Genomic DNA, 13,759 nt, shown 5'->3' with positions numbered 1-13,759 from the left:
GTGGGTAGGGATGCTCCCCAGGGTGGAGGAGGTCTGGGTCCTACCCTTGAGGATTAGGGGCAGCCCCCAGCTGTCTCCTGTCAGGGCTTCCGGCCTCACTGCTGAGCCTCTGAGAACGGGAAATTCAACCCATATGGCTGATTCACTTACGCTTAGCTCATCAAAAGGCTGTTTTGTAAAGGCCTGTTTGATGCCGAAGATGCCTCAGGGTCTCTTTCACCTCTTTCAAAGCCACTTTTCATCCCCTGGGGCCTGGGGGATTTGCCTTCAGACCACACCAGACTGACTAGGAGAGGTAGAGGGTTTACCAGAGCCACAGAAATGCCCACCGGGAGCCCTTCTTGGGGACCCTTCCTTTCTGTAGTGGGAGGCTCTGACCTATGGCTTTTGGAAGCCCCATGTCTGATTCTCTCACCTGCTCACAATGCTGGAGAGGGTCACTCTCCATCCTGCCCACTCGCCATGCTCACCGCACAGGTGGCTGGGAGGTGGGTCACTCAGCTGTACCCTCAGAGCAGGAGGTGGCTGTGTGCAAGCTCGAGTCTGTCTGTGCTGCTAACAGCATTCTCAGCTCAGCTTCTAGGCAGCGTGATTAGGGAGGCAGGAGCCATCGGCTCAGTTTTGTCACACTACCACAACTCAAGGTAGCCCAGATCTTAGTCTCCTTGGGTAAAGCCAGACCAGCTGTTAAAGCGCATGACTGAAATTGAAAAAGTTAGAAGGTGACAGGAACAGTTCACAGCCAAGAGTTCTGTGAATGGCTTCTTGTTCAGGAAGGGGAAGCTCAAACTGAAATCAACAGAGCTACGTGCCCTTCAGTACTGGGCCAGCATCTGAGGGTCCCACCCCCATGCTGGGATTCGGGAACTGCACAGCCTCTGTACCCATCCTGCTTCTGGAGAGGAGACTCGTAGCCCAGAGGGAGGCAGTGATGTGAACTCACCACCATGCCATTGATGGACACCCAGCAGTCGTGGGGGAAGTCCTGCAGCATGGGCACCAGGAACTGCAGGCAGCCGTCCCAGTGACACAGCAAGAGCATCATGCCGATGAGGTTCACGATGCGCACCACAGCACTGGCCAGGTCATAGGTCATGTGGAAAATCTGCGGAGGCAAGCCGTTGCCAAGTCAGTGATTAGAGTGTGTATGTGCAGGCTGGGGCTGGGGAGCAAAGATGATAAGCAGGACCCAGAAAGAGGAAGGCTGGAGAGTACCATGGTGACACTCCTGGCATCCGTGCAGATACAGACATCCTTCCTCCCCCCCCCCCGCCCCCACCGGGAGGTGCAGCTCTCCAGGATAAGAAGTGGGCAGAGAGGCCACCTCATCAGCTTGCTGAGGGCATATGGACAGCAGGGACAAGCCACCTAGCCTGAAGCATGCTTTGAACTGTGTTCTGGAGTCAGGCCCTAGACATTAGGCCTTCCTAAATCTGTTACTGGGATAGCAGGGTCCAGCCTTGGGAGTGGGAGAACAGCATGGGGCCACAGACTCCGTGTTCAGATAGGTATTGATTCCAGGCCTATCTCTGCGCCAGTTCCTAGCTGTGCAACCTTAAGGAAGTCCCAGGGCCTCCCTGATCATGTTTCCTCACATGGAAAATGGTGAGAAAAGTTCATGACTGAGTGGCTGTCAAAAGCATTAAATTATACATATGAAATACTTAGTACTGAGTATAGAAGTATTCAATAAATTACAAGCCATTGTGAGACAATGTAATTAATAATTAATCTTCATGATTAGTCCATACACATTAGTAGTACTGCTGTTTCTTACACTTGAATCAGTTACAACAGTGCCCCCACCCAGCCCGCTGCAGTCTGTCCACCTCCCTGTGTGGCTCTGTGTGCCAAGCTGCCGTGTGGCAAGGTCTGACCATAATGTATGCATCTCCATGATGGGTCCCACCTCTTTCTCCAAAGCTGCCATACGCCAGTGTACAGCAGAGACTTGAGCCTATCAGGGATTCCCAAGGTTACAAGACTGTGAGAGGATGGAGAGAGTAACGGTTAGGGAAAGTCTAGGAAGTCTGCAGAAGGTCTGGCCTTGCCTGTAGTTCAGGAGAGGTCGGGGGCTCTCCAGCCATCCATCCCTAGTTCTGATCCCTCCATACTATGCTCAGAAAAATACATTCCTCCTGGATGAGTAGCTTTGGGTCCAAATTACAAACCTGCAGATGCCACTTAAGACTGGAGCCCATTTCAGAAGGGGAGGCTTAGGTCTGGAGACAGTAAATATTTCAATTCTCAGTCTAAGGGCCCTAAGGCACTAGCAGCAGAGACAGTGGCCATGGCAGGGAGGACAGCAGCCTCAAGGGTGTGTGCTGAGCTGGGACCTGCTCCCAATGCAGCACAAGGGAATTCCATAAGCCACAGCTCTTCATAGCTGAATTTGGGGAGACAAACTGTTAAAGATTGCATGTTCTCTGACCCGACTTAGGCAAAGCCTAGCATCACAATGCCCCGAGGAGCCAGGCTTAAAGTTAGAATGGTCAGAAAATCACACCAGGGGCTGGAGAGATGGCTTAGTTGGTAAAGTACTTGATATGCAAGCATAAGGACCTAAATTTGACCCCCAGAATTCACATTAAAAAGTCAGGTGTGGCTTCATGCCCTTGTGATCCTGGCATTGGGAAGGGGCTCACTAGCCAGCCAACCTAGTCTACATGGTGAGGTGGTTCAGGCCAGTGAGAGAGTGTCTCAATAACAAGGAAAATGACATCAAGGGATCACACACACACACACACACACACACACACACACACAGAGAGAGAGACAGAGAGAGAGAGAGAGAGAGAGAGAGAGAGAGAGAGAGAGAGAGAGAGAGCGCATCAGAGCATGGCCCAACTAGCACCTCTTCTTAGTCTGTCTCATGGCAAGTGACTTCAGCCCATGGCCAAGCTATATTCATGGCATTCTTACAAACAGCCACATGTGAGGAGGTCATCAAGGGCATGTACAGGCACAGGGTAGTACCCTTGGAGCACAGATCTCACAGGCTCTAGAAGTTAGCTTTGAGCTGTTTAGAGAATGCTAGCTTCCAATACCTCCCTCCCCCCAGTGCACTGTGTGTCTAGAAAGAATTTCAATGAGCCTCTCAGGTTCTTTTCTGCAGGCAAAAGTCCCTCTGGAGTGAGGGGCTTGTAGGACAGGCTGTACCCTCAGAAGAATCTTTGACTGTCTACTATTCTGTGTCTCCAGGAGGCCACCTCATGTCAGTCAATACCCAAGAAAAGCCCCTTCCATGTGGGGGACAGGGAGGAAGCTTGTCCCCGCCTACACACACAGAGTCAGTCACACACAGGAAAGGAGATTTGGGGATAACAGAGGAGGCTAAGTGGAGACCAAAGGGGGGCTTGACAGAGAAGCCAGCGGCTGTGGCCATCAGCACAGCTCCTGCCTCCTCCCACCCCTGGCTTATCAAGGCAGCACAATTCTGTGGAGGATTTCTTAGCTATGGGTTGTATTAGAGGGGGACCTCTCTAGCTATGCCCTGAGTGGAGTCTCACTGTCTAAGGGACTCTCCGTGGTGTGGCTGTGCTGTCCATCACAAGAGACCTCCAAAGGAGATCTGCAATGCACCCCCTCACCTGAGAAAGCACAGCCTCCTTTTGTTCTCCCTTCAACCCCAGAGATGCCCTAATTTTTTTGTTTGTTATGCCCAGGACACATGAAGAGACAAGAGTGACAGATTGGCTTGTGTACCCAGCTGTTTCCCTGTCTATCTGCACACGGACACATCTAAAGCCTCTTCTTCCCTGACTGCACAGGCAAGCAACAGAAACAGGACCTTCAGGCTCCTCTTCCTATGGAAACATCCCCCAAGTGTCTACTGCACTGCCACCAAGCAGGGGCAATCTACACACTGCCTGAGACTCCATTCCTCCAGCCCATTCTCCATCAAGCAGCTAGATTTAACTCTTCAAGATGAGCAATTTTTTTTCATTTTTTTTTTCTGGTTTTGATTTTGATTTTGGTTTGAGTGACAGAACATGAATTTGGATAAGTAGAGAGGGGTGGGGAGGAGCTGGAGAGGGGAAAGAATATGATCAAAATATATGAGAAATAAAATCTAAAAAATAAGCAGGATGTATCTATAGCCTTTGACTTGAAGCTGTCCAGTGACACCCTCAGTATTTTAGATAGCACACTGCCTGCTGGCCACAGCTTCATCACCCTGGGCCCCAACTTCTTCCCCACTCCATCTCCCCTGCTCTGCCCGTGGCCCTTTACCTCTGGCTACAGTGGCCTCCCCCCGTTCCTTGAATGCCCCAGCCAGTTCTCGCTAGGCCACAGGGATTCAGTGTTGCATCTGCCATCCCATCTGCCCATGTCCTTCTGGCTCCTCACCCTCCCGTCTTACTGTGTCCACAGAAAGGCCTTCCATAGTGTTGTGTGAAGTAGCCAGTGGCCCTCCCTTCCTGCCTCACCAGGACTTTTCCCTGACTGCCTTCCTCTATGGCATTCTCTCTATCTAAAAGGAGACTTACTAACTGGCATACAGCATGAGCCACGTTCCGCTGCCTTCCAGTTTTTGGTTCTGTATTCCTCCATGAGATGCACAGTGGGCATGCAAAACATCTGTTGGTTGCCTGCCTGCATGCATGCCTGTGTGCTTAAATGAATGAACAGATACCATATGGAAGCCAAAGGAAGCCTCGGGCCCTGGCTACCAAGTATCTCAGACTGTGCATTCCACAACCCCTGCCCTTTTCTACGAATTACTCGGGGTCACAAAGGCAGAAGCACCAGGGCTGACAGGTTTCACACAGGCTCTTCTCCGCATCCCTGATGCTTTGTTATTTTCGGGGGTGCATGTGCAAATGTCAGAGGACAACCTTCACCTTGTTGAGACAGGATTTCTCGTTTACTGCTGTTCACACCAGGTTAGCTGGCCTGCATGATTCCTCGGACTCTTGGTCCCTCGGCTGGCTGTAGGAATACTGGGATGACAAACATGAGCTACAGCAGCTGGCTTTGTGTGGGTTCTGGGACCTGAACTCAGGGGCCCAGGCTTGCATTCAAGTGCTTTACCCCCTGAGCCAGATCCCATCCCCAATCCCCTGTACTTTCTTCACAACCAACTTTCTTCTAAGATCAAGCTTGTCTAGTTTTGCCTTTATCACAGTCTCAGAAGTCACTATGGCAAGGAGCACATGATGGCGTCTCGGGAACTGAGAAGAGCTTAATGACAGAGGTGAAGGTGACAGTGACGGAGCTGGAGGTAAGCAGACCCCAACCAGAGGAGACTGTCAAGAGGGGCATGAAGCCTAGCAGATGCAGTTCACGAGCAGCCAGCTTTGGCCTCTGTGGAGAGAATGGTGCTTTGTCTCCCAGGTGCACAGAGAGCCTGGGGTAGCAGAGAACGGTACTGAGTAAAGAAGGGTGTGGACACGGAGGTGACCAGTGGAGAAGGGGAGAAGTATGTGACTGCAGAGCCAGCTGGACCAGCATGGCTATGTCTGAGCTACCCGGTGAGAGCTGAACAGGGTAGAGGACACTCACCACACCTTTAACACTAGACAGCACCCAGGATATGGTTGTCAAGGAGAGGCTGGCCATCGCTGAAAGAAGTTGTTCTATGCTCATGTCCCCACTGTGGGTTGGGGCCACATGCCACCTGCCAGTCAGCTGTACCGGGCAAATATTTGCCTTGCTCTTTATATTTCATTAAAGCATCCTATTACAATATTGGCCCTGACTAGGGGGTTGAACACTTTTTCTTCTCAGCTGGTGGAGACTCACCAGGCAGGTGGCATGTTAGCTCACCCTCTGCCTACCTGGCACTTTGGAAACCTGTGCCCACTCCTTTAATTTTTCAGCTTTACTGGTAAAGCAACATGTCTTTCATGTCCTAGCATGCCCTCTCAGGACTTTAGTTTCCTTGCCTATGGAAAGGGCCACTAACTGCCAACTCCTACATGCAAAGCTATCTTGGGAAGTAGGTGAAATAATGGCCAAAGGTGGCACACAGTAGGTACTCTACATACGTACATATGTTGGTTCCTCTCCTTTCATCTCTTGCCCAGCCCTTTAACAGAGCTACTTTCTTGATGTAGCCCAGACCTCAGACAATGGGGTCAGACTGCCATGGACTTTCCACTAAGGCCTCTTCTTAGGACCTGGTTGAGTTTTTCTAGACTCATTTTCTCCTTATAGAAATGAACAAGTTTCTCCTGGTATCTCAGGAACAACAATCCACATGAAGGATAGGCCAAGATCCAAGAGCGGCCAGTGCATGGGTGTCCTGGGCATGGCCTAGGGCTCTGAACTAAGGGTCACACTGATGGCATTAGCAGGTAGGGCCAGCCCCAGTTATCCAGGGCCATTTCTCACAGATACCAACCATTAGAGTCTGAGAGAGATGGAGAACCTGAGTCTCACAGGAAGAGAGACTCATCAGAGGCTCCTGGGCCTGGCCTCCTACTCCTAGCCCTCATCCTGCCATTCAAGGTTTCTGAGCGAGAAGGCTTCTGGGATGGGTCTCTTGGCGTGCTGAGGCCTGCAGTGGAACATCCGAAGGGGGGCAACCAAGGTTTCTAACAATAGCCTTCATGCCTGCGACAAGCTCACACCTCAGAGGGAGGGGAGAGGCTGGCTGGAAGAGGCTCTGAGGGAGGCTGCTGACCTAGATCACTAGGGACAGAGGAAGCTTGTGCCCAACCTGATCCACTCTGCCCACCCTGCAACCGAGTCTAGGGAAAACTCCAGGGCAACTGGGCTGGGCCAGCTGGGGGACCCAGGGGAGTCTGGGAGATCAGAGGACTCCAGGCTCGCCAGGGAGCCTGGGGCATGCTGACTCCTCAGCCCCACCCTGGAGCTTCCTCCTTTGGGGCCTGTCAGTCACAATCAGGCCTTCAGGGTCAGCTAACACCATTTTCACCAAGAAAGACAGCCATGGCCTGAGCACCTCAGCCTCAGAAAACACCAATGCATTCCTGGTTACTGGGGAGACTGGGTGCCCCTCCCCAAAGAAAGAAATTACGTAGGGATTTGAAGAGGAGCTAGGGCAGGATTTTTTTTTCTACATTCCACCTGCTCTACCCCCTAGCTTTTATGTAGCTGAGGGGTTGGAAGGATCTTCTTGATACCACTGCCAGGCAAGCTGAGGCTGGGAGAAGCCTGGAGATAGAGTGAGCTACATAGGACCCAGAGATGGTTTCTTGGGCCAGCTGGGAAACCCCAGTCTAATCCCAAGGGAGCCCTTGGCTGGGCTGAGTGCAGGCAGAAACCAGCTCAAAGCAATTTCCTCCCAAGCTGGTAGGGGAGATAAGGGCATGAGTGCAGGGGTGGGGAGCCGTCCATCTGGCCACCTGGGATCTCCCTTTCTGCCCACATCACGTGGGAGCAGGGTTCAGTTCAGGGCCTCAGATTTCCTGGGACCTCTGCATCCCCCAGGGAAGGTCTAGAACTATAGCCTGCCTAATGGGGTCTGGATAACCCAGAAGGTAGCTAGGCCAGAGGGGCAATGAGGACAACAGCCCTGGGCCTGAGCTCCTAAAGCCTAGGGTGCAGGGACAGGAAAGGAGTGGCTTTTCTTTGCCCTGGGTGCAGCTAGCCCAGCCATGGGCAACTCTGTCAACTCCCACTAAACAAGTAGTAAGGTTGGCCCCAGGGGTTATGGGACCTGGTGACCCAAACCAATGTCAAAGAAAGGAAAGTGCTGCTACTCCTGAGTCTAGCTGTAGCCTAGAAGATGCAGAAGGGTTGGGGTTTGCTCTGGATCTGAAAGGCTAACTGGGATCCTGTTTATCCACAAGGAGAGAAGCCTGCCAGGTCATGCTGGGAAATATACCACCCTCCTTCCTTTCACAGACACTCAGCTCACCAGCCCCAAAGGCATTGTCCCTTGTCTCCTCAGACCTACATCTCTGTGCAACTGGATGTCCCTTGGGAACTTAAAATACAGCCCATCACAGACCATAGCCTCTACCCCCCATGATCCACTCCTTTTTTGGTATTCTGAGACCTCAGTGCCCTGCCCAGTACAAAGCACACACGTAGACAGATGCTTGGCAAGACCCTTTCAGACTAAATGGAACCCAGGCACCCACCATGGCTGCTCCCTACTAACAGAAGGGATGTTATTAGATCATCGGCCATGGACCAGAAGACAAAGAGCCTTGGCCATAAAGTCTACCCGTGGGGCAGGTGGACCTTCCAATCCTTAGTTTCTTCACCTGGAAAATGAGGGTAACACACCCTGCCATTTACCTTGCTAGCTATAACTAAGACTGGCGAAGAGGGACATTTAGTAAGTAGTTCTTTATGACAGACTTTGTGAAAAAGAAAAACGTAAAAAAAAAAAGATATTACTTAGACTCATAGGAAGAAAGAATGAGGCTGAGAGATGCAAAGTGATGCCAAGGTCACAGAGCCAAGCAATGTGTAGTTTGGATTTGAACTCAGGTCTCTAAAGTGTCATTCTAGCTCCAAAATCCTCAACTATTGTTGACACCAGGCAGGGACAATCACACTGCTGGGAGCCAAGAGATCTAACTGGATTCAGCCTCCTTTCTGCCAGTGGGCCACTTTGTGACCTTGGTGCAGTCATTGTCTCTCTTTGTCAGCAGGAATAATGCAAATTTTCCAAGCCCAAGAGAATTTCTGCTGCGGAGTGCTTCTGCCAAGCTGGTGTAGGCACTTCTTCCAAAGCACGTGTGTTCATGACGCCTCTGACCTGAATCTGCCGTGCCCCAACCATCAGCCGTGCTGCCACAGGGCTGGAAGGCAGGGACATAGAACCTGATCATATATAGGCTTTCAGCCCAGTCAAGCAAGGGCTTTGATGGCTGGGCAGCCCTCAGGGAGAGACACCGTGGCAATGAGCTTGCTTAGCATAGCCTAATTGACACCACGCCAAGGTGAGTGTCTCATGCAGCATATCTCCCCCAAACCTGAGAAAGCTCCCTGTTTGCTATCACTAACAAAATGGGTATATTGGTTAGTGATTATCAACTTGGCACACGCTGGAGTTATCTGAGAGGAGGAATCTCAGTTGAGAAAATGTTCCCATCCATATGGCCTGTAGGGAAGCCCATGGGGGATTTTCTTGATTGAAGAGGCGATGTGGGTAGGCCCAGCCCACTGTGGGCAATGCCTGGGCAGGTGGTCCTGGGGTGTATAAGAAAGCAAGCTGAGCGAGCCCTGAAGAGCAAGCCAGTAAATAGTAGTGTTCTTCTGTGACCTCTAATTCCATTCCTAACTCCAGGTTCCTGCCTTGAGCTCCTGTCCTAACTTCCTTCATGATGGACTGTGAGCTGTAAGATGAAATAAACCGTTTCCTTCCTAAGTTACTTTTGGTCATGGTGTAACAGAGAGCAAAGTAGGATGGTAGCAAACTCAGTCCCCAACACCCGGCAAAGTCACTGGCATCTCTTCTCCCATGGCCTTAGCCCTTCTCTTTTCCTCCTATGGATCAGTGCTCCATCTGAGAGTGAGTTGAGGATCTCCACAATGGTATAGACCCAACTATTTATCCTGAGGTTTTTCTAAATTTAGTTTCTGTAACCAGAGCCCTTAGACTCTTGAGTTTTCTTACAGTTTTATATACAGGACTCCAGTGCCCCAGGGGCTTTTAGCTTCTGCAACCAGCACCTGTGCGGAAGCTGGAAACAGTTTTGGTTGTGTCATAAGACCTAGGAATGCCCTGGACCACTGACTCTTAGGCAAAGGAATGTAAACATTCCAACTCCCTTCCCTGGTTAGGACAAGTTCAGGGTGTGGTGTACACTGTGCCCTGGGCTCCCCACAGATCTTTGCTTGATGTCTCTCCTCACTTATCGTTGCACTTTTCTTGGCCTCTTGCCCATTTGTCTTACCACATTTTCCTAAAGATGCAACCCCCCACAACATCGCTTTCATGAAAATCTCCATCTTGGAGCACATTCTAAAAGAATCCCGTCTAAGATAGTTACCAACAAAATATGTACCCCCCAAATCCAGATTTCTGAATTTAATATAATAACTCCATAGCACTAGCAGCCCAGTCTCATTCATGCACAGCATGTATATGAGTATGAGTGTCTACAGGTATCTGCGTGGTGTCCTTCGTGATTGTCATGGACTTAAATGAGATGTAATCTGGAAAGTATTCATATAGAAACTAAGACAGGCTAAGAAGTCACAGAACTGCTAACGTTTGTCCTCTTGGAACAGGCATGCCATCTATAGCCACACAACCCATCTCTGGTTCTCTGAGCGTACTCACTGGCTGTGCTGTCTGTCCAGCTACTCACTGTCTGTCCAGCTACTCACCTCTTCCCACTGATGGATATATCGAATGAGGCGAGAAAGCCGCAGGAGGCGCAGGAGGCTGAGGATCTTGGTGAAGCGGACGATGCGGAGAGCCCTCGCAGTCTTGTAGACCTCTGAGTCAATGCGAGTCTCCACAATCAGGAAGATGTAGTCCACGGGGATGGAGGAGATGAAATCCACCACAAACCAGCTTTTCAAGTACTTCATCTTAATCCGTTGTGGGTCAAGGATGATTTCCGTGTTGTCCTCCACCACGATCCCCGTGCGGAAGTTGAGGACCAAGTCAATGAGGAAGAATGTGTCCGACACCACATTGAAGACGATCCAGGGTGTGGTGTTCTCATCCTTGAAGAAGGTGATGCCCACAGGAATAATGATCAGATTTCCCACCATCAGCAGCAGCATCGTCAGGTCCCAGTAAAATCTGCCCAGAGAGATAAAGGGGCCAGTCACCGGGAGAGAATGGACGAGGGATGAGCTACAGAGTAGAAAAGAGGTGTTGTGGAAAAGCACAAGGGGGAGAATCTGGGGGATCCTGAGGTGCTTGGGGAGACAGGCACAAGAGCATCAGGGCAAGGTGTGGCATGCAAACACAGGGCATGGCACAGACAGAGGCTCTTCACGGACCCCTCCCCCAGTCTCCCAGTGAGTTCCCCACCCAGCTACCCCAACCAGAGTCAAGCCGAAACACAAGCCAAACAATGACCTCTGGGGACAAATAAGAGACTGCTTTAGTGACAAAAGAAACTCACACCATCTTCCCCAGGCTCAGGTCAAGTTGAGGTTCCCTGAGGTTTAGCTGTGCCTGAGAGAGGCTGTCAGACAGCCATGCCACAGAGCACAACCAGAGACCAGGGGAAGTCCACTCACCCAGCAGGTGCCTGGGAGGCAGAAGCTATAGCTCCAGCTTGATTCTGTCACTGCTATCCTATGTGACACCAAGAAGGTCCAAGAATCCTCATTCTAGGCCTCCGTTTCCTCACTGTGCAGTCTTACAATTGTGACCTAACTTCTCTCCCACTGGCCGTCTAGCATCCCCCTTAATGAGAAAAGGCCTTACCATCTCTTTGCCCAGTTTGCACACTGATATTGGGGTGATACCCAGCTTTCTTACACTTCTGCACACTTTATACACACAGCACATCCACATTGAGTGGTGGGTCCAACTTCAGCTTCTACAGAGTGTTCTTGATCTGGGTACACTCTGACAAGTCACACACTAGTCACTCAAAGACAGCTGCATATATTTATTGGAAGCCACATCTAGGTATCTAGGTATCCCCATTCTCTCTCTCTCTCTCTCTCTCTCTCTCTCTCTCTCTCTCTCTCTCTCTCTCACACACACACACACACACACACACACACACACACACACGGTCATCATTCCTTTTCATTTAATCTCTGGGGGGAAAACAAACAAACAAAAATACTGTGGCACAGAGGAGCCACTTAGGGCCATGTGGCCCTTCATACATAAATCTAATAATATACCCAGGCTAGAGGAGTTTCTAAAATTAACAGATTGGGTGCAAAGCGGCTGGGAATGCTGACACCAGCAGGCCTGCCACTCCAGCAGATTTCTACACCCCACCCCTCCCCAGCTCTGGTTCCCTCAATTACAGACAAAATTCAAGACAGTAATTAACAGGAGAATGTTTGCATTTAGTGGTCTTCATAAAACCAAATTGCATGAGGCAAAACCACCCATTTCCTTACATTCTGACTAATTGTTTCAATCTTGAGTTTCCAGGTGCTCCAGATATTTCTGGTTGATCTGGGCTGGGGTCAGAATATTGGCATTTCCTTCTCCCATCCAGGAGGATCCCAGAAGCTCTGAGAGGGGCAAATCAGCCTGTTGGAAGGGGTAGAGTTCCAGGGCCAGCCAACCGTGCATCTGTTCCTGCTCTAGTCATTTGGACTCTCCTGCCTCTGTTTTTCTCATTTACTCATCTTCTTATCGACTCACACACCTCATCAGCAAAACAAAATAAACTGAGGCCAGTAAAATGCTCTGACCCGTGCCCTCTATTATTAAATGGGTAAATAAATGACTTCAATCAATCGACTGGCAGGAAAGACATGAGAGGTGGAAGACAACATCCTACAGGGACTAGCTGGAGCAAAACTTCTACTGGGAGTAGGGTCAGAGGGGAACCTGTAATAAACAGGAGAGCCAGTGACAGAAGCCAGAGACCAAAGCACCTGACTAAGCATATGGTGGCACCTGTCTGCCTCAGCATCCAGATGCCTTGACCTCGGGGAACTCACAATCCCCCTGGAGATGTAGCCTTGGGGTCTAAGAAGCCATCCCCTGCTGCTGGATATCCGAAGAGGTGGCTGTTGGTGACCATGATGGGAGAAAGTGGGAAAATGCTACTGGAGAAGATGAGAAGATTCAGGCTCTGGGAACTGCCCTTGGCCTTGTAGACAGTGTCTCTATACTCTTTGCCAGATGGTTGCACAAATCTCTGAACAGAGCCCAAAATTGTGTTCAGCACCATGGATAGTGTCCGTCACGCCTGCCAGCCCCAGTCTGCAGGTCTAGCCAGGGGAGCTTGGCAACAGCCTTCCTGCTGGCATCTTCAGGGCAAGCCACCCTCTCTACACCCCTAGTCCAGGCGGCCAGAGTATCTCAAATGAGTCCTTTCTATGACTAGGACTTTTTTTGTTGGTGGCTCCTTAGAGACAGAAAAACCTTTATTTGTAAAGAGCCCCCAAACACTGCACAAGGATTGAGTACTTAACTTTGAGCTTTCCATGAATTGGGCCATTTAACCCTCACACTAGTACTACAGCTACCACTGTCTGTGTTTACAGATGATAACATTGAGGCTCAAACACAAGCATGTGCTCAGGGACATAGGGCTAATGAGAAGCAGAGGCAAGATTCAGATAGGTCAATAAAACTTCAAAGTCTGGTAGCTCTGTGGGGTGCAGGGGACAGATGAACCTTCCTGGTACTGCATGACAGTGGAGATGGTCCTACCAAGGTAGGTGTATCCACTGCCCCAGACACTGTCCCAGACGCAGAAAAGAAAGGGTTGTTGAGAAAATCTGAGAGGACTGAACTTCCTGATATCAGGGCCTCCTAAGGTCTGGTCTGGGTGAGAGAACAGTGGATCTCTCCAGGGATAAAAGCACGTGGCCATTAGCTGACAGTCAGCCAGGAACAGTTGCACCTATCCTTCAGAAGGGAAAACTAAAGTCCAAGGGAATAGTAGATTTCTGAAGCCACAGGATAGCTGCCCAATGTTCTCACAGCACCCTAGTGTCCCCAGAACCATTCAGAAATAACATCACAATCCAAGACAGACATAGTAGCAGGCACCAGGCTGTGATAAGGAAGCAATAGGCAACCAGACCAAGACACTCTGGAATTGGCACATGCCAGATTTAGAGGCCTGGGTCTCTGCGGTGCTCAAGTGCCTTCCCTCTCCAGAACTGATGGGTCCTGGTCAGAAAGCAACAGCCCGGCTCTGGTCAGTCTAGGTGTCAGACTGTC

At 50.5% G+C, this 13,759-nt stretch overlaps 1 protein-coding gene across 1 annotated transcript in view; it reads right to left on the bottom strand.

Annotated features, from left to right (window-relative positions):
* Positions 1–13,759, bottom strand: part of Hcn4 (hyperpolarization activated cyclic nucleotide gated potassium channel 4) — a 39,491-nt gene that overhangs the window by 7,794 nt on the left and 17,938 nt on the right. Inside the window, exons 2-3 of the mRNA XM_027414906.2 lie at positions 10,258–10,681; positions 944–1,105 (exon numbers count right to left, since the gene is read on the bottom strand). Coding sequence (XP_027270707.1) covers positions 944–1,105; positions 10,258–10,681 — 586 coding nt within the window. The remainder of the gene's footprint in view (positions 1–943; positions 1,106–10,257; positions 10,682–13,759) is intronic.

Source organism: Cricetulus griseus, chromosome 4 (genome assembly GCF_003668045.3).
Source record: "Cricetulus griseus strain 17A/GY chromosome 4, alternate assembly CriGri-PICRH-1.0, whole genome shotgun sequence".
Lineage (NCBI taxonomy): Eukaryota > Metazoa > Chordata > Mammalia > Rodentia > Cricetidae > Cricetulus > Cricetulus griseus.
Note: the sequence above shows the minus strand (reverse complement) of the source record. Positions and strands in the feature narration are given on the sequence as shown.